Genomic DNA, 26622 nt, shown 5'->3' with positions numbered 1-26622 from the left:
ATAAAAACTTTTGAATAATTGAATGATCAAATTATAATTTTTTAATTAAGTGACCAAAATAAAATTTACAAACTAAAAATTCAATTTAATCTATTTTAATATAATTTTTTAGCTCTGGTCTTTCAACTATTTTTTCTTTAAATTTTATATCAATCTTCTATTACATAATTTTGGGCTTCTCACCTTCTATGATATGAATTTTTGTCATTGTTTTTGGTCATATAGTCAAGGAAACATAAAACAAAATCAATCAATTATATTCAACCAATAATTAATTTACGTATTAACATACTTGAAATAAAAAATATATATTGAGAGGTAAAAAGTAAATTATAAATTTTGGGGAGGTGTGAAAACAATTTCACTATTGTGTCACTTATAATTTTACATTTTTTTAAGGAGATTGAAGTAAAGTCTCACAATTTTTGAGAGGGCCTAGTGTGATCACTCCCAAATGTTTAAAGTTGTTAAAAGAAAATCATGTCATCACTTCAACAACAACAACTATATATATAAAGTAAGATATACAACCTTTTAAGAAAGAACCCTAAAATTGTGACACGTGAATAGAGGTGGTCATGAGTCAAGCCGGATTTGAGTCGGGCCTAAATATGATATTAACATACTTTTTTATTGTCCAAACTTGACCCGAAATATGGGCTTAAAATTTTATCCAAATCCGCTCATATTTGCAAAAGACTAGCCCAAGCCCATTTCAAATTCGCCTATATTATTGATTTTAAAATTATTTTAATCTAATATTTTAATATTTTTTATTTATTAAAAAATTGTATATAGTCATCATAACATTATTTTAATGTTTACATTAGAGTAGTATTATATATTTAGTATAGTTTTTTAATGTGTCATAAATTACATAATATAAAGTATTATAAACTTAAAAATAGATCGGGCTAGGCTCCTTGAATGTTCAAGCCCAAACTTGATCCATATTTTAAACGGGTCTAATTTTTTGCTCAAGTCTATTTCTCGAGCCTAATATTTTTACCTAAACCCTCTCAAATTTCTAATTATATTTACTTTTTTTGACATAATATCTAGAATCACCTATAACCTCTCTCTAAATCATAAATAGGAGTATACTGCACTCTAGTGCATTCAAACCCACATTCTCCAGCATTGATAATAATACTCATATCAATCGAACTAAAACTCAATTGATAATAAAATTTAATTATTAAATATAATATTATTATATATTGTTTTGAAGTTACTAATAATATTATAAAAATGAAAAAAAAAACAATTCAAGTTAAAATTATTATTATTTTCTCTTTCTCTTTCTTTTCAATGACTGAGACGAAGGAAAAGAAATGAAATGAAAGGGCTCCCCATCCCATCTTATCGAGAAATGAATAACACAAACAGTGTTTTGGATTAAAGTAGGAAAAGGAAAGGAATAATGGAAGGTCTTGTTTTTCTATTAGATGTGAATAATTTGGAATGGAAAAAAATATTGGTTGAAGTAATCAAATTAAATTAGTATTAAACGAATTAATTAAATTTTTTAAATTTTTAATGGTTAATCGAATCGAAATATTTCGGTTAATTCAGACAGTTGATCGAATCAACTGAAATTTATGTATATTTTTGTTAAAACAAGTATAAAACATATATATTTTTTTGGTAATGTCAATTTGACCAAATTATTTGAATTAAAGCTACATATAATTTGTATTATTAATTATTAAGTTTGTTTAATTCAGTTAATTACCCGATTTCGAACCGAATTAATTAATAACTGAACTTCCAGAAAATCATTAATCGACCTCCGATCGAATTAGATCAGTTAACTGACTGATTAACCGAATTAGATCGGTTAATTCGATCTTAATCAAAATTTGAACACCCCTAGGTTGAAGTAGTAAAAGTGAGGTTTTATAAGTACGGGTGGCATAGGCTCAAATATTGTTATATGTGCTAATTGGCATCGGTATTGTTGTTAGTACCGGAGGACGTGAGTTTGAGTGCACCGAAACGCATTATCCTCTTATTTAAGAGTTGGAGAGGAGTTATGGGTAGTTTTAGACATTTGTATTGAAAATAGGATATATAATAAGAACCTATAATAAAATTTATGTTAAAAAATATTATTATATGTAAATTATATTAACAAGTGTTGAATATGATGGTGAGGTACATTGCATTTTAAAGAAAAATCGAGGATTCAAACTTAATTTTGAGAATGACAATGACAAACTCTCAGTATAGATAATAAATTAATATGGAAAAAAATGATTAAATCTGCTATGCCCTAAGTTTTGCAAAAGTTGTGAATTTAATCTTTATACTATAATTTAATAAATTTTAGTCTTTATGCTTTTCAAATTTAAATTTTCGGTCTTGACTAAGGTTGTAACAAATGGACCTTTATTTATGTTCGTTTGTTTATTTTAAGCTTGTTCGTGTTCATTTCGTATTTGTTAAAAATTTCAAAATTTTTGTTTGTGTTCATGAACATATATTTGAACACACTCACACGAACAATGTTCTTGAATAATAAACAAACAAATAATAAATATATATTATTTCTTAGATATAAAATAGTAAAATATAAATATCAATGATTATATTATAAATAAAAATAAACCGTAATAATTTTAATAATATATACTAATAGAACAATAAACGAATTTTAAATGATTTATTAAACGAGCTTGTTTTGTTTTCACACCTTATTTCATCTTTTGATATACAAAACGGATCTTTCCATTTCCTCTTTTGGTCTCATATCATATAACAACCATATAATGAACAATAAATGAATATTTTAATGGGAATTCTCATGAGGAAAGGGACCTATTTTGTTTTACTGTTTTAAGAAAGGGAAAATCTTATCTATCGAATCATTGTACATTTAAATTTGAATTTTGAATTAGGAATTTCGGGAACAAATAGACAAATCCAAGTGGTCTTTAACCATACATACATGCGATTATATATGTATTACCATAATGTAATACGATAAAGAAGGAGGATTTTAAATGCGAGATCTAAAAACATATCTTTCCGTGGCATCGATACTAAGTACTCTCTGGTTCGATTCTTTAGCGGGTTTATTGATAGAGATCAATCGTTTCTTCTCGGATGCATTAACATTCCTTTTTTTTTTAATTCTAGTTATTGTCGCGGGACGGGGCGGAAAAGATTAGATCGAGATACAATCAAATATCTGTGACTACTCTCTCGCCCCCCCTTTAGTTTTTTTCGAATTAGATAAGAATTAGATAAAATAAATAAGGAATGTAGAACGAAAAAAAATGGATTCAACCTCACCGAAACTCGGGTTCAAGCTCCAATTAAATTACTAGTAGAGCGAAAAGAGAAATGTGGCTGGAACAATAGTATCCTACAAGATACTTAAAGAAAATTCCGTACGGTGGTTTGATTCTAAAAAGAGTTCGAAATTGTTGTATTACTTATTCTTATTATTTACTATTACTATAAATCTATATTGATTGCAACAAAATCTTTCAAGATTTGGTTTTGAGTTAGCAACTTTTATTTCTTTTTTTTTTTCATTCATTTCTTCTTCGCTTTTGATCGGAAAATAGAAAAGTTGGGTGAATTAAAAACTCAAAGGAGGTTCATGGCCAAGAGTAAAGATGTCCGAGTAACGATTATTTTAGAATGTACCAGTTGTGTTTGAAACGGCGTTAATAAGGAATCAACAGGTATTTCTAGGTATATTACTCCAAAAAAATCGACACAATACGCCCAGTCGATTGGAATTGAAGAAATTCTGTCCCTATTGTTACAAACATACAATTCACGGGGAGATAAAGAAATAAATCGAATCAAGTGCTCGTATGTCACCACTTTCCGAGAAAATGAAAATATGACATTAGGTATATAATATATTACGTATAAGTATATAATTAGTTATATATAACGCATATTTTCTTTCTATATTATTATATTATTAATATTATTTATATATTATTAATATATTTAATTTTATATTTAAATGATAAATAATAAAATAAACAAACCAAATCCTATTTATTATATTAATTCTATAATTTGAATTTTCAAAATAGGATTTTAGAAATAGAGATAAGATTCTTTTTAGAAATAAGGAATAAAAAATCATGGATGAATTCAAGCGACTCTTTCTTAGAGTCAAGCAATCTTTTTGTACGCATTTGCGATGAGGACTAGAATTTTAATATTTAAAAAACAAAGAAAGAAAAATGATCAAATTAAAATATAAAAAATTAAATTTATAACTTTCTTAAACTAGGAGGACTAATAGAAAAATTTACCAAAAAAAAGATTGGAAGAAGGTGTATGTTGTTAGTTTTGGGATTGCGTCTTAGATACCGTGCAAGTCATTGGAATTTGAGGCCGAGGCGGGCCCTTGCCCTGCCCTGCCCTGCACTGCACAGCACTGCGTGACGGGTACGTGCCGTTGACCGTATACGAAACCCAATACCCCATGAGCGACGCCACTTACACTACTTGGTTAACGCAATTCAGTACTGTTTGTGTTTGACCATTTCATCTTAAAATTTAACTGTGATATTCAAATAAATAATCTCGGGTCAATCCATTCAGTTGGGTCCTATGAAATTGAGCTCTTACCATATGAATTTGAGCATCCTTTCTAGTCGGATGTTGGTACACGTTTGATTTCATCAATGATTTTAAATTTAGTTTAAGTTGGAAGATTCCTTTAAAATTGAGAGAATTGGATAAAGGAAGTTTTTTTTTAACATTAATTTTATTATAAGTTATTATCATATTTATTTTTTTATACCGTTACATCAGTGGGGAGATTGGTTGTATTTAATCTAGAATAAATCGAAAATGATATTTCAGTTTGAGACTTGCATGGGTAAGGGATTTAGGGTTTTTAGCAGATATCTGTTCATTGAAGAATTTATTATTGTGAGTGTATTTTTGTAAGTAAACAAGTAAGTCACTTGGTTAATAGATGTAGTTATTCAGGTGCAAATGTGAGTTTGCTAAACAAGTGAGTATTAGGAATTAAATCACTTGTATGAGATTGAAAGATAATGGATTTTCTCTCTAGAATAAGCCTCACAAATGTAAGGAAATCGAACTATATAAACAATTATTTTGTGTTGATCGTTTTTCTTGCACAGTTCCAAAAGCAGTTGACACTACTCTTAGCATTGTTCAAATATTTTTACAACTATAGGCTAGTTTCTTCAAATTGTTATCGGTAGTGAGTTAATTGGAAAGAAAAATATTTGTTCATTCTAGACACTGATGTGTGGTAATTTCAATCATTTTTAGATGATTGTTATAAACACTTGCTAAGTGATTAAGAGAGCAAAGTGTTAGAATTAAAGTTAGATCGTATAAAAGTGAAGTTACAAGTTGAGAGAAATGGGTTGAGTTTAAATCATTGTTTTTTGTGTTGTGAAAATTTTAGCGGATTGATTCACTGTGCAATACTCTGCAAATATAGGTTTAGTCTGAACTGCGTAAGCATTTCTTGTATATACTATTTACTTTTAGTAAATTATCCAAATAGATTGTCAATGACATTTAACATTCAAACTTATAGTTAGACCCATTAAAAGACAGGAATGATATGATACAAATACTTTTAAGACTCAATTAGATCGATTTAAAGTTCGAGACAGATTTAGAATATTGGGGATAGTTCAAGGAGGTCTAGTGAAATTAGCCCTTTTTTAAGTTAGAGGTTAGTGGAGAATTGGCTAGTCTTGATTCAATGCAACCTTAGTGCATATATCAATATGCAAGTACCAGTATGCCTTTGCCATTGAACCTTAATGGACCTGACATTCTCAATGAATGCTTCAACACCTTAACTGTTTAGAAGAACTGCAATTGGCCCTAGAGGGCCCAACAACCACGACATTTTATAGCACATAAACTCACAAAATACATATACATATACCATATTTCAAAACAACCCTTTTTTTCAGTTACAGCTAATTAAGTTGGTAGGTTAGTTGAGGACGGGCTGGTCTTGATTCAATGGAACGTTAATACACAACATTAGAAATTAAACGGCAGAAGGAAAAACAGTATATCTTCTGGCTTTCCCAACAACATACATACATACATACATTCTGATACCATTAGTGTACTTGGTAGATGCATCAATTCCATACACACCCTGTATTATACAAAGTCGGGTAAGGTATCATGGAGGCTTCTATACTAGGAGTCAGATTGCATTTTGATCCCTTTACTTAAAAAAATGGGCAAATTAGTCCTTTTATATTAGATCAAAGAGCAAATTAGTCATTTCTATTAAAAATTTCATGCATTTCTCCAGCTAAAAACTAGTGTGTATCTTGTGATGATGTACAATGACCAATTTTTAATAGTAAAAATGACTAGAAATTTCAATATAGGGACCGCCAGTTTGCTTTTTAATTTATATAGAGACTAATTTGTTTATTTTTTAAATAGATGAGACAAAATGCAATCTGACTTCTAGCATAATGGGCTCCATAATACTTTTACCTATAGTCTCTATGGTACTTATATATATACACACATAAACATATGGTCTTCATTACAAACTATCAGTGTTCTTTTGCTGGCGGTTTGTCACTAATGTAATAATGGTGATTCTTAGTGGTTGATCCTGATGGATTCCCATAGCTTCCACAACTGTTGTTTTTCTCCTCTTCGTCACTATAACTGCTGTTTTCAGTGTCCCTTTTTGCACCAATTGTAGGGGCTGGAGCAGCCTCCTCCATTAATACCCTTTTAGCATCAGCTTGATCATGCAACAACAACACCAGCAGTCCTAGTAAAAGTAGTACCCTTTTCATGATTTTAATAGCCCTATGTCATGTAATCAAATAATAAAGATCATATGATTACTAATTATGAAGTTACTTGAATAAATAAATAAATAAAAAGAAAGAAAGAAACTAATTTATCAATGGAATTTAAAACATACCTTTGGTCTTCCCTGTCTGCAATTTTATTTGATGAAATGCTAGAAAGTATTGCTTTCATTGGGGTACAATTTATAGCCTGATATACTGTGGTTTAATGATCATGATGAGGAGGACATTAATGATGTAGTGGAAAAAATGGGGTAATCACAAATTTTTGGGATTAGTGGAAGGATGGAAATTAAGTGGATGTTTATAGTGATTATCAATTCATGCCGGCAAAAGTTTTGTGTAATGGTAAGACGTATTCTAATTTTAAATATAAGAATTGAGATTCAAATTTTAGAGATGATATTATTAATAGTAAAGAAATTTAAAAATTATTTTTATGAATCGTAAAATAAATATAATTCATATAGAGTAAATGGGGTGAGGGTTTTGTTTGAATTATAGGGTTTGGAATTTAACTAAGTGGTGTATTATAGGATAGAGTTGATAGCAATAGCTAAATGTAATGCTGGATGACAACTATATTATAATAGCCTAAGGTCATTGATCTTCAAAAGAGAAGAAATGGTTAGTTCAATTTAATTTATTTTAAATTAAAAAAAGTAAATTAAAGATTGTAATCCACTTGATAAAAATTTAGTGGTTAAATCAATTTAAATAAATTTTTGTCCCACCTTAAACTTAATCATGGGTTAGGTCATTTGTTTGAAATGTGAGAGGGTTTAAATAAAAATATAGGCTTGAAAAATAGACTTTAACAAAAAATAAGGCATGTTTTTTAAACAGGTTGAGCCTTGGGTAAGATTTTTTGACCCAGCCTTGGATCGAATTTGCCTAAAATTTTCTTTATGCTGCTATTTGCCGTTGTTTTGCTACCATTTTGCTATTTTATTACTACTATTTTGATGTTTTTGTTTGGATATTGTATTGCTCTTGTTTTATTATTAATTTTGTTACTATTTTGAAGATATTTGCTTGCTAAGTTGCAACTATCTTAGTGTTATTTAAGTATAAAGATTTTTTTAATCCATTTTTAATTTGTTAGGAAGCATTTATTTTAATGTTTTTAGTGTACTTGATTAATTATATTTTTTAAATTTATATAAAAATTTAATCCAGGTGCGCCGGCTCGGGTTTAGCATTTTTTATTTGGGTCAAACTTAGGCAAAATTTAGGCCCATTTTTCAAGCCAGATCTGGGCCTAAAAAATGGGCCTAAAATTTTACATTGGCCTGACCTGGCCCATGATCAAGTCTAATAAACCCTAATAGTAAATTTGGCCTTCAACATTGTGATGGGTAATTATTAGGTTAAAATACCTCATAAGTTTTTATACTTTTCATAAATTTAAAATTTAGTCTATTTACTTTTCAGATTTCAAAATTTAGGTCCAACTATTAACATTGATAAACTTATTTTGTTAAATTTAGGTTCATTACAACGTCAATTTTTTAATTACATAGCTATCAAGTGAGTATTTAGTTTATTTCAAAATGTTATACTAATAAATTTAACAAAAGAAATTAATAGAGTTAATAATTAGATTTAATTAAATTTTGAAAGTAAAGAGACTGATTTTTTAAAAATAAAAATATAATAACTAAATTCTAAATTTATGAAAAGTACACACATTACGAATTATACGACAGTGAACTGAATTTCACAAGGTTTTCAGTTTTGGAGCATGCATTGTAATCAAAATTGCAGGTGTAGAATTGCAATTAAGATTATATTCAAATCTTAAAAGGTTATCTTCAAAACTAGGCTAATTCGAATTGAATCAAATTAAATTTTTAAACGAAAAATAAATTCATTTCAACTTTTTTCTAATACAATTGTACTTCAAATTTAAATATTTTTTAGAAGAGATAAACACCAATCAATAAATCATACTTTGAGTTGTAATTAGACTTGATTATGGGTCGGGTCATTCGGCCCGAAGATTCGCCCGAAAAGTGAGAGGGTAGGGCAAAAATAGAGGTCTTAGAAATGGACTTGAGTAAAATCACGATGTTTGTTTTCTAAACAGGTCGGGCTTCGGGTAAGCTCTTTTTTGGCCCGACCTAAATTTGAAAAAAAAATCTTGCTGCTGTTTTCACTGTTTTGGTTTGTTTTGCTACTGTTTTGCTGCCATTTTGCTATTATTGTTTGGATATTATATAACTCTTGTTTTATTGTTAATTTTGTTATTATTTTAGAGGCATTTGCTTGTTAAGTTATACCTATCTTAGTATTATTTAAGCATAAATACTAAATATTTTTTTAATCTATTTTCAATTTATTGAGAAACATTTATTTTAATATTTTTAGTGTGTTTATATTATATTTTTAAATTTATTTTTATATAAAAATAATAATATAAAAAAATTAATATGAACGAACTCAAATTTTATCATTTTTATCCGGATTAAATTTAGACAAAATTTTAAATCTAAACCAAATAAAACAAACTTAATATTACCTTCCTACTTGACTTGGAGATTAAATCATATAATTTTCATACTCAGATTAAGTAACAATTTCCATTTTATGATGTGGACTGCACTGGAACACAAGCAGGGGCAGTTATTTGCAGTTACCATAAAAAATCCACTTTTTTTTTTCACGTAGATCTGCTTAGCTTTGTCTGAAAACAAAAAAGCCACATTCAGCTATGATTAGACCTGTCGTTCGGTCTAATTTGAGCCGGGTTTAAACAAGCTTGTCTTTAATTTATAAAATATATTTAATATTTTATTAATTTACGGGTTTTTAGGAGAGTCAAAAACCGACTTGAATAAATTTTTTTTTAAATTAAGCCATTATATATATATATATATATAGGCATAGTCAAACGCCAACTGTTTTATAGATTTTACACTAATTTACTTCACACATATTAGGGATATATCCACACTTCAAAAATTGCCTTAAGCTTGAAATTTTTTTTGAGAATCGGATTTCAGCTCGGCTCATGAATCAGTTTAGTCATTATATATATACATATGCATAGTAAAATTAGAACTGTTATATAGATTTCGTATAGATTTACTTTACATACAGTAGGGATATATCCACACTACACATATAATGTCCAATGGAAATTGCTCAAATAAAGATCTACCACTTGCTTCTCGAAAGCTCGAACCCACATGGGGTTTATGGGTAAACATCTCTTAACCATGAGGTCAATCATGAGAGTTCAAGAGGTGTTATACATTGTGAAAATAAAATATCAGTAATGACAATATATCGCAAAGAAAATAGAAATAGAAATAAAAATAAAGAACATACATATCTTACGTGGAAACCATTTCGGGAAAAAAATCAAGGGCAGAGGAGAAGAAAATTCACTATGTCGAATTCGAATAATTACAAGAGGAGTAGACTATGTCTATTTATAGGCTTGTAAAACCATATTCTAATAGGAGTGACACCTTATTCTAATCAATATCAAATAGATGGAGTTTAATAATGTTTAAAAAATCTTATTCTAAAATAAAATAAAAGAAATATAATTCTATAGGGATTTTACTTTTATTTTATTTTACCATAGTATTTTATTTAAATAAGGATTCGGGTCACTTAATTATAACAATCTCCACCTTGACACGAATTCTTAATGAACAAGTTCTTCATCGCGAACTCTCAACGAACAAGTTCTCCACCTCTTCCATAAAACTCCTCAAGGGTTTATCTTCAACAATGAACACCAACCAAGTCTAAGCAATGCTCAAACTTGGTTATAGGAAGTGACTTAGTCATCATATCTGCAGGATTTTCATGAGTACTAATTTTGCTGACAACAAAATCACTACGAGCAATAATATCACGAACAAAATGATACCGAACATCTATGTGTTTTGTTCTCTCATGAAACATTTGATCTTTTGTAAGGAATATGACACTCTGACTGTCACAAAATATTGTATTGATTTGAAGGTCTTCATTGAGTTCACTAAAGAGTCCCTTCAACCAAATAGCTTCTTTACAAGCCTCAGTAATCGCCATGTACTCAGCTTCAGTGGTAGACAAAGCGACTGTAGTTTGCAAAGTGGCTTTCCAACTGATTGCACAACCTCCGATTGTAAAAACATAACCTGTGAGAGATCTTCTTCTATCGAGGTCTCCAGTAAAATCAGAATCAACATACCCAATAACTCCATCTCTAGTTCTTCCAAACTGTAAGCAAACATCGGTAGTACCTCGTAAGTATCTTAAAACCCACTGAACTACTTTCCAATGTTTTTTACCGGGATTCGCCATGTATTTGCTAACTGCACTAATTACATATGATAAATCTGGACGTGAACAAACCATGGCATACATGAGAGATCCCACTGCATTAGAGTATGGAACATGTGACATGTACTCAATCTCATCATCTGATTGTGGCGACAAATCCGATGAAAGTCTGAAATGGGCTGCTAAAGGAGTACTAACAGGATTAGAATTCTACATATTGAATCTGCAAAGAACTTTCTCAATGTACCCCTTTTGACTTAGGTACAATTTACTTGATTTTCTATTTATGAGAATCTCCATACCAAGTATCTTCTTTGCTGGTCCTAAATCTTTCATCTCAAATTCTTCACTTAGTTGGGCTTTGACCTTTCTTATCTCTCTTTTATCTTTCGCTGCTATCAACATGTCATCAACATAAATGTCATCAACATAAATGAGTAGATACACAAAAGAACCATCACTGTTTTTCTTAAAGTAAACACAACTGTCAAAGCTACTTCTTTTAAAATCATGAGAAGTCATAAAGGAATCAAACCTCTTATACCACTGTCTTGGTGTCTGTTTCAAACCGTAAAGGGACTTTTTCAGCAAGCAAACATAGTCCTCTTTTTCTGAGACTGTAAAACCCTCTGGCTGTAACAACAACCATTAGACGCAAGTTAAATCTTTTATGAATTGACAAAATAATATATCTAAAGGTTATTGCAACCACCATAAAAGAATATTATATCTTTTCATAATCAATGCGAAGACTTAGCAAAAAACTTTATATTTTTATTCTGCTATTGCAAAACCACTTCATTTGCACCCTCACTGGCTTTATATCTTTAGATATTTGGACTACTGGTCCAAAAACTCCATGAATTTAATTGTACTTGAGTTACTTCTTTCTATTTTGATCAATTTATTCCATATCTATATTTCTCAATAGATTTATTCAATATCCTCCTTTTATTTCATTATTTCAATAATAATATTGCATGCAAAATCATTGTCGACCACTTTTATTATTCAGTTTCACATCTTTTCAAATTGACATAACTTATGAGATCTCTTATTTTCATTGTTTTAATCTTCAGTTTCAGGTACCTAAATCTCTTATGGAGTTTTACTTATTAGTTATGTCTTGGGTCTCTTTTGGAGCACCCACTTCTACTATATGATCATCTAGAAGAATTTTCATATTTGGAACTGATCAATCAATTATTTATTCTAACTGATTATCCTACTAGGACTTTGATTTAAATTAAAATATTAGATGATATATAACAATTGGTTATTCTCATTAAGTTTGTAAATACATCTAACAATTAACTTGTAATGAGTTATACTTGTTGAACTTCTGGTTCAAATTACTCTCCCCCTAACTCATTATAAGTTATTATTTCTCTCCTCCTAATGTCGGGAAAATTATCGAATCAAAATTGTACTCACAAATCATGTCATAATTGAATCTCCAATACATTCAAAACTTTTAATAATACAAAGAAACTTGTAATTAATATATATTCTCAACTTTCTTTGAGGATTCACTCATCTTTATGCGTTGTGGTGGAGGAACTGGAACATATACGCTGTAACAACCCAATTTTCAGTAGTGTCAGAACAGTGATTTGAGATCACTAAATTCGATGAAAAAGTTAAAAAAAATTATTAATTAATAATTATAAGTTAAGCGTGATTTTAGAAATATTTTTGAATTAGTGAATTTTGTGATTTAAAAGAAATTATTAGGTAAATTGGGTCGAAAACGAGGTATCGAGACCTCGATATTATAAACTGAGCCGTAAATATTTTTATAAATATTTACGGAGTGTCATTATGGTAGGATTAAAGTTTCGTTAAGAAATTTTAAAGTTTCGATGGTTAATTGATTAAAAATGACAAAATTGAAAAAAAATGTATTCCCGGGACTCCATTATGGTAAAACGGACTCGTAAAATAATTATTAAAAATATTTATAGAATTAGTTATATCACCAATTGGATTTTAGTTAAGTGAATTTAGTTAAATTAAAGTTAATTATAAAATAGAAAAGGTGAAAGGACTAAACTAATAATTAAACCATAAAAGTGACAAGTGTGTGGTAATTATAAATAAATGTGTAATAAATATATGTATACATTTGTAATTAATATATGTACATACTTATTAATTAAGTAAAAGATATTTATATATTATATTATTATTAATTAAATAAAAGAAATAAAAGATAGAAAAGAGAATAAAACAGAATAGCAAAACGAAAATAGGGAGAAAGGAAAGAAAAGAAAAAGGGAAGGAAAGAAAGAAAATTTGGGATTTCAAGGTTCAAGGTTTGATTAGTAAGTCAATTTAGTCCATTTTCTTATAATTTTGAGTTTTGGAATCCTAGAACAAAATATTATTGGATTTATGTTGAAATTTTGGAAGTTATTAGATTTCTAGACATTGATTATGTTGAATAAATGAAAGAATTAGGGTTAAATTAATTTAATTTCAAGTTAAAAGTTAGTAAATGATTTAATTGTAAAATAAAGTGTAAGTTTTGAATAGTAGGGACTAAATTGAAAGAATCTCGAAATTAGGGATTTATGATAAAAATTAGATAGCTAGTTTAAGTTTAGTTGAAATTTGAGTAGAAATGAGGTATGAATTGAGATGGAAAATAAATGAATTTAGTTGGGGATTAAATTAAAATTGAGATGAAAATAAAATAGAAATTCAAGTATTAGATGAAAAATTAATATTGTATTAACGATTATGAAAATTATCTTAATTTTTCGTAGCTAATATCGCACCCGAGGCATCCACAAAGAAAGGAAAAGAAAAAGTGGACGAGGCGTAGACACAAGAATCACGGTTTGTATTACTATAATTCAAATCTATTTATTATTAATTGTTATATTTTAATGGTAAGTAAAATTAGGTAAGCAATTGAAATGATAATAGTGATTTGGATTGAATTAAATTGAATTGAAAATAATTAGTGATTTGAATTTGATTGGAAAATGAATTAAAAATATGAATTGAATAAAAGTGAATTAAATTATGATTATGTGTGAATATGTGAATTGTGTATTGATTGAAAAGTGGTTTGAATTGAATCGAAGTATGATTATGTGAATATCTGAAATATGTATTGGTATTGAATTGTATATTGATTAGAAAGTAGAAAGTGAATTTGAAATAGAAAAATGATTTGAATACCCTATTAACTAGTCGGGCTGAGTCGAATATAGTTGGCATGCCATAGGATTGGAAGTGTTCAGGGATACTTCGAACTTGAGTTGATGAGACACTGGGTGTCATACTGTTACTTCGGATAGATTCGATGAGGTACTGGGTACCAACTTACTTCGGCTTGGCCGATGAGACACTGGGTGTCAACTATTGCTTCGAACTATCTGATGAGGCACTGGGTGTCATTCTGGTGTGTTTGGTTGGATTTGTGTATCCACCAAGGTCTGAGTCTTGTTAATAGGGGTAAATAATTGATATGAGAAAAATTTGAATAAGTGTGATTGATTGAGCTATGGAAAGAAATGAGAAATGAGAAAGTGAAATTGTGAATTGATATGTGAATTGGAAATCGAGATATGAGATTTGAAGATATGAACCCAAAGTTCATGATGTGATTAAGAATAAATTTTTTATATGATATTAGTGAGTACAAATTGCAATAGAGTTGATATTGAATACAGTGAAAAATTGAATGAATTGTATAAGAATTGAAATGAACTATTGGAATGAGATGTGAAAAATCCAGTGGAATTGAGATAGTGAAATAAGGTATGAGTACAATTAAATACAAGATTTGAAATATTGCTTATTGTTATTAATTATCAAGTTGATTTAAAGTATGAAATAATTAATGAATAATTGTAGACATAAATTAGATGTATATAATTTATCGATTAATGTTATTAATTTGAATTATGGTAATACCATTGAGTATTCCCATAGTGTCCGGTCCAGAATCCAGAGCAATCCCGACCTCAGAGAAATTTTAGTGATGCCCCTTTGTTTTGATAATGTGGCACGTACCTAGGTGATGTATAAGTTAAGTATAAGAGTTTTGTGATTACTGTTATAGAATGATGTTTAAATTGGTTATAAGTATGAAATGGAACTAAAATGACATAATTTATACAAATATGAAATGATAATGATTAAAGTATGCTATGTCTGTTATTTATTTGTGAATTAGTTATAAGTTATTTGATATGTCTGGTAATGCTCCATAACCCTATTCTGGTGACAGTTTGGGGTTAGGGGGTGTTACATACGCACATACAAAAATTCAAAGATGAGAAATATTTAGCTCTTGATCAAAAACCAATTGTAATTGGGAGTATTTATAACTTATTGGCTTAATGCGTACAACACGCAAATCAACATAATCTCATGTTGAAATTGGAAATTTAGTTCTCATACGTAATGGTTAAGACATTAATCAGAGGTGTTCAATCAATAATTTCTCTAAACTATTATGTGCATAACTAACAAGGTTTTATAAAAGTTTTTCAAACTCAATCAATAAAAGATTGAGATATAAACTCATCAGTATAAGCAAGATGAATTGTCTTAATTGCATGATCTGAAATTAATTATTTAAACAAGCAATCTTGCAAATGTCAGGTTGCAAATTGATAACACATATGTGATTATTTTATAGATGCATCTACCAAAATCATATAATATCAAAACCATCCACATGGTGGATGAATGAGTCCATATTCGTTTCAGAAATGCAAGACATTAAATCTGAACTTTAGCTAGTGAGTTTCTAATAATAAATTTTCATTGAAAACAAGCAACATATGAGAATTCTTTTAAATTAAAGAATCTTCTGGTTCTTTAATGAATGTCCATATGAATTCTTAATTAATTTTCGCATCATATATGATCCAAGATGGTCTAACTGGTCACGACAAGTCATAAATGCATTTGTATCAGTAAACTTTTGGTTTACTTTAACATGTGTTTCAATTGTACTACATTGTAACAAATTAATAATTTTACTATCATTCCTTTTACTTTGTATCCACATATAAGTGCTATTGTGACATTTACTACTGGAAATGTCTAAATCAATGTGAATATTATAATGTCACTAAGTCAACAAAATAAATATAATTTCCAAACAATTATATGCAATATTCGCTTCAAGGAATATGCCAAAATCTTCAAATATCTAAAATTCTTTTTCAACTTCAGTGCATCCAACTATAACGAGCTTTAAATAGAATTATCATATTTTATTGCTCATAGATAGATCTTTCACATCAAATATTTTGCTTTTAACACCTTAATGGGGATGATGACAAAAGAAGATCATAAAGATTATAAAATAAATATAAATTAATAACTCAATCCTCTCTTTTCATCCTTTCAAAATAGATATTTATAGCAATAGTGATTCATATGAAATATAATATTTTCCTCATTCACAATCTCAATATAAGATTGTTTATAAATATCTTTTAAAACCGATGGATTAACCATCACAAGATATTAATATATTAGCTCTCCGGAGCTTTAGACTAATTTTGTACTATCAAATATTGGAATAATATTTGTTTGCTTTAGTACCAAATAAGATAAATACTTTCTATCTATAATGATAGAATTTATTACTACATTCTCATATCATTCCTCAAAAATGTTAATGAAACAAACTATTTAGGCATATGCCACATATGTGGCCAATAATATTTCATATCACATTGATAACAAAAATCACCTTTACCTTTTGAAGAGTTATCTTGAGAACACTCATTGTTATATTATTTATTACTATGTTTCCAATTTTAGTGGTTCATGATTATATCTTTTATTTTATTTTATTTTTTGCATTCACTTCCGGAATGTAATAAATATAATAGGATAGACTTTTAAACGCCTCCATTGATTCTTTATTTCATAATCACCATCGTAAAACATGCGTGGATTTCAAATCAAAATTTATCGATTCATGTTATCATTATTAGTCTCCAATCACATCCTCAATTACAACAACAATCATTATCTCTGTATTTTCATTTCCATAATTGTTATGTACTGCTACATTTACTTCAGGGAATGAATCAAAACTAGTGGGAAGAATTTCATAGTTTTTCATTAGTAGCTTATTATTTTGCTTAGCCACTAGAAGGTATGGGATCGTTCGAAAATACTGTTAAAATCATTTTCACAATATTGCTACTGCAGGAGCACATTAGATATTTCAATCATATAGTGTAATGTATTCCTGCGTGGAATATATATAATACAAATATCTCATGTTATTTATATATATGGTTTTAATGTAAAACACATGAATGTTTTATTCAACATATATCTTCTTGATTTGAAAAATAATATTATATTTTATAAAATTTTACATCACAAGAAGCTAAAATATAAGCTCTTAAAGAGCTTTTTACGTTTGATGCAATATTAGCTCTTCAGAGAATATAATCATTTTATTGTATAACCTTAATGAATGCTTAATTTATTTTAAATAAAATTTTATTTTTAAAATAAAATTTTATTTATTCATAGTTATAAATAAAACATATATTAAACATAAAAATAATAAATTCATGTAACTAATAAATCATTGTGGTTAGATAATATATATTTTATATATCATACACAACAAAATACAAAATATTATAATGTCAAATTAAAATAACTTTATAGCTATAAAAGTTTAAACATAAATATTTTCTAATCTCCACTTTTTATGATATAATTTTATCTCAAATTTTACAATGATATGAAATTATCACAGATAGGGTGAATATCCTAAAGTTCATGACAAGTAAGTATTTTTACTCACATTCCGCAATAATCATATATCTTAATCAAAATCAAAATTAAATCAATCAATTCTATTAAAATGAAAAAATATTTATCTCCACATAAAAATCCCAATAACTAAATGTGTGAAGGATTTTATAAATCCATAGAGATACGAATAGTGAATTATATAAATTAAACTTTTTAATAGAAATCAAATCAAATTTCAAAAGAAGATGATTAGATTGACTTACGTTACCATGGATGGGAAGTAATGATTATAAACATCCTTTGTAATGAAGAAAAATAGATTATATCCAAGCAAATATAAAAAAAAAAATTTTGAGAGTGGATCTTATTTCTCGATTTCATATAGATAACGATACCAAATCTTTCACCATCTGTAAAAACTTTGTAACACCCCCAACCCGTATCCCTCACCAGAACCGGGTACAGATCAAACAGACAGAAATTTCAAACATTTCATATCATCAAAACAAGTCATCAAAGCATAATTTTAATCCAAATTATAAACATACCAAATCCAAATCAATTTGCCTAGTTCATGAGCACTTAAACATAGAATTAAATTCACATGCACCTATCTAGATTTAGTTCAATTTATCATGCCATTATATGGCTTCAAAAACAAATACATATTTATATGTATAAATAAAACCAAAATTAAAATTATAACCTCGTTTACAATCAAACCACAAAATAACTATTATTTAGACACCCTAGGTACATGCCGACACAAAGGATAAACATCACCACATTTGAGTTCGGGATTGTTTTTGGATGCTGAATCGGCGATCAAAAGTTAAGTACCTAACCTGCGCACAGGAAACAAAACCGTACGCTGAGTATAAAAACTCAGTGGTATTTCTATAATCCGAATATTTAAAGATAAGAAATTACAAATATACAATTGAAATATAAACACATATTAATATTTAATTATTACAACAACCATATCATATTTCATTTGTTTCACAAATATCTCAATTCTCATACTTGCTATATAAATAGATTTTCACAATTTATTTCACATTTCATTATACAATTGCAATATCCATTCCATAGTCATTTCATAAGTATATAACTCATATATTCTATATATTTGCAACATATTTCACTTTTTATTTTCAATTCACTATTTCACTTCCATTTCTCATACCATACCATTTCAATATCAATTATAAAATTTTATTATTCATTTACCCCTATTAACACGACTCGGACGGCTACACGGATCCAACCAAAACACACCAGTTTGACACCTAGTGCCTCACCGGATAATTCGAAGTAATAATTTGACACCCAATGTCTCATCGGTTAAACCGAAATAAATTGGCACCCAATGCCTAATCGAATTAATCCGAAGTAGTAAATTGACACCCAGTATCTCATCGACTTGAAGTCGAAGAAATCCCTGAACTCTTCCAATCCTATGGCATGCCATCCATATCTGACTCAGCCCGATACAATTAATAAGGTTCCAATTTACTTTTCAAATACAACCAATATTCATTTCAATTCAAATAATCAATATATTCAATATATATATATACCAATTCAATCAATATAAATTCAATAAATTCATCACATACTAAATCAATCCATTTCAATTGCAAAACACAATAATTATCACCTCAACACTTACCAGATACATTAAATTGGATTATAACAATTAACAACTAAATTCGGATTATAGAAATACAAACCAGAAATTCCGAGCTATTCCTCGTCGACTTTATCTTTTCCCTTTTTAGTCGAGGATTCCGGTATGACGTTTGCTACCAAATTAAAACAATTAAAATTCATCAATACAATGCAATTCAATTTCATATTTCATATTTCAATTTTTACTCAATATTTGTCTAAATTCTAATTTGGTCCCTAAACCGAGACTAATTTTATTTCTTCACAATCAATTCTATATTTTCATTCCATTTCCACTTTAAACTAGATTTAACTCTCTAATTTCACTTAAATCCCTAAATTTCAAAATTTTCACAATTTAATCATTATTACTCAAAATTTATAATTTATTCTATAATTCAATCCTTTTTCACTTCTAACTTAAAAATCTATCAATTTAGCCCTAATACTAAAATTATTCAACATTAACAAAATTTAAAAACTCAATAATTTCTAAAATTTTGACATGAGTTGGGTAGTATTTAATACCGAGATTCCAATAACATAACAATTAAAAGAAAAAGGACTAAATTAACTAACCAATTAAACTTTGAACAATTAAACCTTTAAGGTCGTGGCTTTCTCCTTCCTTTCTTTCCTTTTTTCTTTTCTTTCTTTCTTTCTTTTTCTTTCTGTTTCGTTTCTATCTAGACCTGTCCATGGGCCGGGCCGAGTTTAGGCCGGGCCCAGAAAAAATTTCGGCCCGCCTCTTAGGCCCAGGCCCGGCCCAAAATATGGGCCTAAAATTTTGCCCAGGCCCGGCCCGGGAAAAAAATAATAAGCCCGAGCCCGGCCCGGCCCGGCTCGATTTTTAATAAACACAAAAAAATATTTTAAAAATAAAAAAATAAAAAAATATTTTAAAAGTATTTTAAAATTAAAAAAAATATATTTATTATATTCGGTTGAATGGGCGGGCTCGGGCCAAAAAGTTGAGCCGAGCCCGCCCATTTTAAACGGGCCTCGTTTTTTTGCCCAAGCCCATATTTCGGGCCTATATTTTTACCCGAACCCTCCCATATTTCGGGCGGGCCGTCGGGTCGGGCCGGGCCGCCCGGCCCATGGACAGGTCTATTTCTATCTATCTATCTTTTTATTTATTCTTTATTTATTTTGTTTTATTATAATATAATATAATATAATATAATATGATATAATATAATATAATATAATATAATATAATTAAGTAAAACATATTTTATTATAATATATATTAAATTTATAAATATCTTAACTTATGCCGCCTCATTAAAGAACAATGACATAATTGCTTCTTTAGCCCCTTTAATTTTTTAATTTATTATTCAACTTTCACCCTATATGTAATTTAGTCCTTATACTTAATTACTTTTAATTCAAGCAAATTTACTTAATCGAAACCTAATTAACTACACAACTAGCTTCGTAAATATTTATAATAAATATTTACGAGTTTGATTTACTGGAATGGAGTCTCGGGAATGCATTTTTTTAAATTTGATTCTTTTTAATTAATTAACCATCGAAACGTTAAAATTTCTTAACGAAACTTTAATACCACCTTAATGACACTCCGTAAATATTTTTATAAATATTTACGGCTCAGTTTATAAAAACGAGGTCCCGATACCTTATTTTCTAAAACCACTTGAACTTAATAAATCACTTATATAACATAAATTATCAGATCAAAAACCTTTTTAAAAATCACATTTGACTCGTAAATATTAAATAATAATATTTACGAACTTACTCGTCACCCCCGAAACTACTATTTCCGACACCACTAAAAAAACTGGCTGTTACAAATGTTGCATCTTGCCGTCAAAGATATTGGAAATCATGGAGGATAAATTTGATTGTCGATAAAAGGAACTATCACTTTAAGCAAGATCGTGCCGATAACATGTTATAAAATAAAGAGAGATGGAGAGAATAAAGAACAAAGAAAATATGAAGGCAATAGAGGAGGTACTTTATTGATCAAAAGGGATGATTACAATATTTCATCAGAGTGTCTATTTATAGGCATAAGAAGTATAAAAGAAATAGAGATCTAATTCTAATAACTATTAGAATTTAAAGTATATTAAAACTATATCTTGATCATGATGGACATCCACATAATAAGATATTCATAACAATAACAAAATTATGTTAATAAATAAATTATAAATACATAATTTTGTAATAATAAATTAAAAATTATTAAAAATAAATGAGTAAAATGAGAATGTTTTGATTTCATTCTATTTACATTTGATTTTCTTTATATTATAATCATATTCAAATATGAGGCTTATTTCGTTTTCCTTATTTTTCTTAGAGATAATAAAAAATTTAAACTCGAAAAGCTCTGATACTTTAATAGTGATTTTCATTTTTTCTAAAATCAATTTTCAGAGTGAGACATATCAATTTATCTATTAATATTTTCAGGATCAGGTCGGGATCAAGTTTAAGTGAAATCCATTTACCCCATTCCAATATATTTACTAAAATAACCTTATACTAATTTTTATACATTTATATATTTTTAATTACAATTTCTTAATTTTATAATAATTTATAACATATATTTAATTATATATATATTTTATAGTTTCTCACCTTTTATAAGATTTTATGATATATATTTGATTTAATTTTATAAAAACCAATATAGTATAAATCATTCTTCGAAAAGGCATGATTAGATAAACTGTTTCGAAGTTAGGGGTAAAATATTATATAAAGTTTAAGAAGAAATAAGTTTGAGATATAGAAATAAAAATCAAGGTGTGGTCGGGGTAGGCAAAAAGACAGTCTCATTTCCGTTATTTCTTTTTTCATCTTTTCAACTTCAAAGCTCTTTCTCAACCTATGAATAAGAGGATAATACGTTTCAGCGCACTTGAACTTATGTCCTCCTACATTGGCAACAATGCCCATGCCAGTCAAGCTAAATCGGCTTTCAATGCTATTTTTTTAATCAAACATATAAGATTTATTATTAATTTTAGTCCTATAGCTAAAATAATTAATCCTAAAAATCAGAATTATTTATTTTCCGTGTATCCAAATGAATGATGGATAAGCCCAAATGGAATAAATGTGACTTTAAGACAAGTTACCCTAACGTGCTCTTTCCCGTGAATCGCTTTTATTAGTAGTTATATTATTGGATAATAATGCAAATATTCGATTTATTTTTGTGATTTTTAATATTACAAATTTGTATAATATTTATATTTGATGTCTCATGCATCATCAATTAATAATAAGATGATACATGTCGATTCAGTCTTAGCTTAATTGGTATCAGTACTGTTGCCAACACAGGAGGACGCGGGTTCGAGTGTGCTGAAGTGCATTATTTAAGGATTGGGGAGAGGTTATGGGTATAAAAAAAGAGCAGATATTCGTTATTTAAATCTATTTCACTTTTGTGGATAATAAATAGGGGACGAAGGGGAGGTAGCGGTCTTATCTTTAAAAATGAAAATTTGTTTATATATTCCCTTTAAATTTTAAGAAATTATAAATTAGTATAATGATAAAATTATATTTTAATTCTAAACCTTTGAAAATAATTATTTTTTTTACTTTTTAAATTTGGTTACTTATTAAAATTTAGTGTTTAAACAAATTTAAATATTCGTTAAATAATTTAATGAATTTGGGTTCAAATTCAAATGATAAAAACCAACAATCTAATAAAACAAATGGTGGAAGGCTCTCTGTTAGTACCAAAGTTGAAGCTCTAAACCTTGTGTAGGGATAGCAACGAGCCAAAAGAGGGTTAGCTTTTTTGTTGGTCCTAGACCTTCCGTCTCCACTCCGTATCATACTTATTTTTATATAAAATTTTAATTAAAGAATCCAACAACAATTTAAAATCTTATAAAAAAACTAAAAAGTATAAAATTATTTAAAATATTATAAATTCTAATTAAAATATGGAAACTAAAATAAGGGTGTTTCAATAAAAATTTCAAGCCAGACGGTGCAAATTTTTAAGTGAAACCCTTTCTACCATGCCCCTATTCTCAAAATTTTTAATTGAAACCTTTATCTTGCATTCAAACTTGATTTTCAAAAAAGAAAATAATCCAACTCTATAGGGTTAGATCGAGTCAAAACTCGTCATGTTGGGTTTTTTGCCATCTCTAAGCTTGTGTGTAGCAACACCCTATATTCGACCTGATTTATCGGATCCGAATTTAGAATGTTACCAAACTTAAATACTTAAGAAAAAATTTAAAATGGGCAAAGACTTTATTGAACGTGTTGCTTTCCTATTTAATTTTATTCTAATTCAAAGATTCTGAAGATAAATGTTAGTTTGATTACAATTGATTCTCAATAATAGTGTAAGACAATATCACTTAAAACTTTATTTAAACAGACTCAATCGTGGCGTATAATTCTATTCGCCATTTGAAAACATATTTTCAAAAGTGTTCCTCTGTATGCATAATATCGCTCTACGAACATCTACATTGGTGCATTCCTGGATTGGTCTCCTCTGGCGAACTGGTTCAACCTATGAATCTGCATTACAATTAAATACTCATAAGTCTAATAGATGTTAATGAGTTTCAACAATTTTACCTTTTCAACGTCTTTGTAGAAATTCTCCCCTTCGAGAATCTTGACTTCCTTTCAGACCTTGGCTAATGCCTTTCAGATTTCTGGCTAGTGGTAAACTACACACCAGTCTCTACACTTTAACACTTTAAAGGTAGACCACTTAATTGGTGGATCAAAAACTCACAACATCTATTACACAACCTCTTTAAAGACAGTAGTGGGATATAATTTTCAAAATGATATTATTACGGGTACAATCTTGACTGGTTCTCCTACTGAATTTGGTGGTCACCAAACACGGTTCACTCCAAATCTTCCAATTAACCCAGACAAACATACTTACTTAGATAAATGTAAGGTCTTGATCACCCAAGAGAATTCCAGATAACTTGATACATAGCATGAGGATTTTCAAGTTTGGCGGACTCTTACACCATCGTACTTCCAGATACAATAAGTTCACCTTCCTAGTGATTGTTGGAACATTTTCAAATATTTATAGTGTTCCAATAACTATAAATGAACTGGTGTAATTAATCAAAAGTTATATTATTTGATTTTCTGAAAAAAAATATAACTATTTAAATAATATTATTTGAATAGTTATAATATTAAATGAATAATTATGTGTTTATTTTAAAAATATTATTCAGAAAGACACCTATTGATGAAAGATGTCTCTATGAAGAGACATGAAAATTCCTATAAATAAGAATGAGATTTCATTTGGAAACACACCAACAAATTCTAATATTCTTTTTTTCCTTCCTTCATTTTCAAATAATATTAGATTATTCTATAAAGTATTACTGCAGAAATCTTTTGTAAAAATTGAGTTTCTTGTTATACATTGCTCAGTGTGTAGTAGACTATTCTCGTCAGTGCAAAACGCAAATAGTCATTGGCTTCATTGTATCCTCGAGGTTAATTTGCTTGGAACTCATTTGCACACCGAAGATAGGTGGGGGCGAATATAACCTTAAAGATAGTGACTCGATACAAGCCTTGAAGCCTTATCATATTTCTTCTTTTTCTATTCGAGTTTCATTCGTGTGTTCGAGATTTTCTTCACCGGAGATTTTTACTAACAGTGATTACTTAGGTAGATTCCTTAGTCGGATACAATGCTGAGAACTCTTTCAGGATCTAATTCCAAGACATACCCAGATTTCCCAGTAAGGGTGGTCTAACCACTCACCATTTAGACGCTAATGAATTCCTCATACAGGCTTTTCACAAGATTAGCTACAAAGGCTTTCCAAATAATACGCCACAAAGACTTTTCACAAGATTAGCCACAAAGGCTTTCCAGATAATACGCCACAAAGGCTTCCTAGGTAACCTGTCGTGTTTGGCGATATGGATTTGCCTAAACTCAGGCTCACTTTAGGTTCGCCCATCATCTCCTAAGGGACACGCAACAACCCCATAAGACAAATACAACTCATTCGCCATTTCTAGATTATGCCATAGTCATGGTCTTTCCACATAATTGCCTTATTGGCCTTCGTGTTTACTGTCCCGGTGGACCTCATCAAATACCACTGTGGGGTTCGTTATTGTATCATATACTTTCTCGACATGCCATCTAAACCCTCTTAACGCCAATCATACATTGTCATGCATCACTCAAATAGCATAACGAACGCCTTTACATAGATTTCACTCATAATCTTAAAGAGAATCATACTTCTTGACCCATGACTTTCTATGCATCCTTACCTCACATTGTCATGTTCAAGTAGCGCATCATACACTTCAAAGTATACATGCGAATGCTTCACAAAAAATATACAACTATACATATACCCAACAATTTCTCAAGAAGATATGTGCATCGGCCATACAAGGAATCATTATGCAGAAGTCGGGTTTAGAGACTCATTAGAGACTTACCTTTACTTCGATCTGGAGTTTCTATTTTGATTGTCTTTCCCAATCCAGTAGCAGCAACTACTTAATAGACCATAAAATTTCCATTAGAATCTCTATTATAGACATTTTACTAACATTTCAACCACGTGTGACCTCCATACAGGGTTTTCCTGTAAACAACCTTCCCTTCTATAATCGTAACGTGCAAATCTGTAAGACTTACTAGAAGGTTGGATCATCTACTGATTAAATGAGATCTTACTTTGATCTTAACAAAGAAGAAGAAGAGAATGCTAAGGTTATAAAGAAGAACTTGATCATTAAGAAAAATAATTTGAAATATCCCACTTCATAAATATATGTTCTCGGTCCCCCCTCGATTTCCCTACCAAATCCAGGGTAGGTAAAAGAAAACCCGACGAAGGTTTACCTTATTGTTGATCAGTTATGGGGATGGTCAAATCAATCCAATTGATTCCTGTTGAGAAGTAGCCAACCATGCTACTGTGATGATTTGATTAGTTGGTTTGTTTTAGTGTACAAGCAATCTTTCATACATCTTGCTACTTTGACCTCTGCTTCTGTTGCTGCAGAATCCCAACAACTCCCAGCCAAACCC

General features: G+C 29.1%; 1 protein-coding gene across 1 annotated transcript; it reads right to left on the bottom strand.

Moving 5' to 3' along the window:
- Nucleotides 1-6018: 6018 nt before the first annotated feature.
- LOC105801628 (uncharacterized) lies at nt 6019-7011 on the bottom strand. Its single transcript, XM_012632846.2, has 2 exons — nt 6938-7011; nt 6019-6819 (listed from the first exon to the last, which is right to left on the bottom strand). Exons 1-2 carry the CDS (start codon nt 6994-6996, stop codon nt 6555-6557), a joined length of 324 nt encoding a protein of 107 aa, XP_012488300.1. The 5' UTR covers nt 6997-7011; the 3' UTR covers nt 6019-6554.
- Between the last annotated feature and the right edge of the window lie 19611 nt (nt 7012-26622).

The sequence above is a fragment of the Gossypium raimondii genome, chromosome 11 (genome assembly GCF_025698545.1).
Source record: "Gossypium raimondii isolate GPD5lz chromosome 11, ASM2569854v1, whole genome shotgun sequence".
Classification (NCBI taxonomy): domain Eukaryota; kingdom Viridiplantae; phylum Streptophyta; class Magnoliopsida; order Malvales; family Malvaceae; genus Gossypium; species Gossypium raimondii.
The sequence above is the reverse complement of the archived record's forward strand: the minus strand, read 5'-3'. Positions and strand labels throughout refer to the sequence as shown.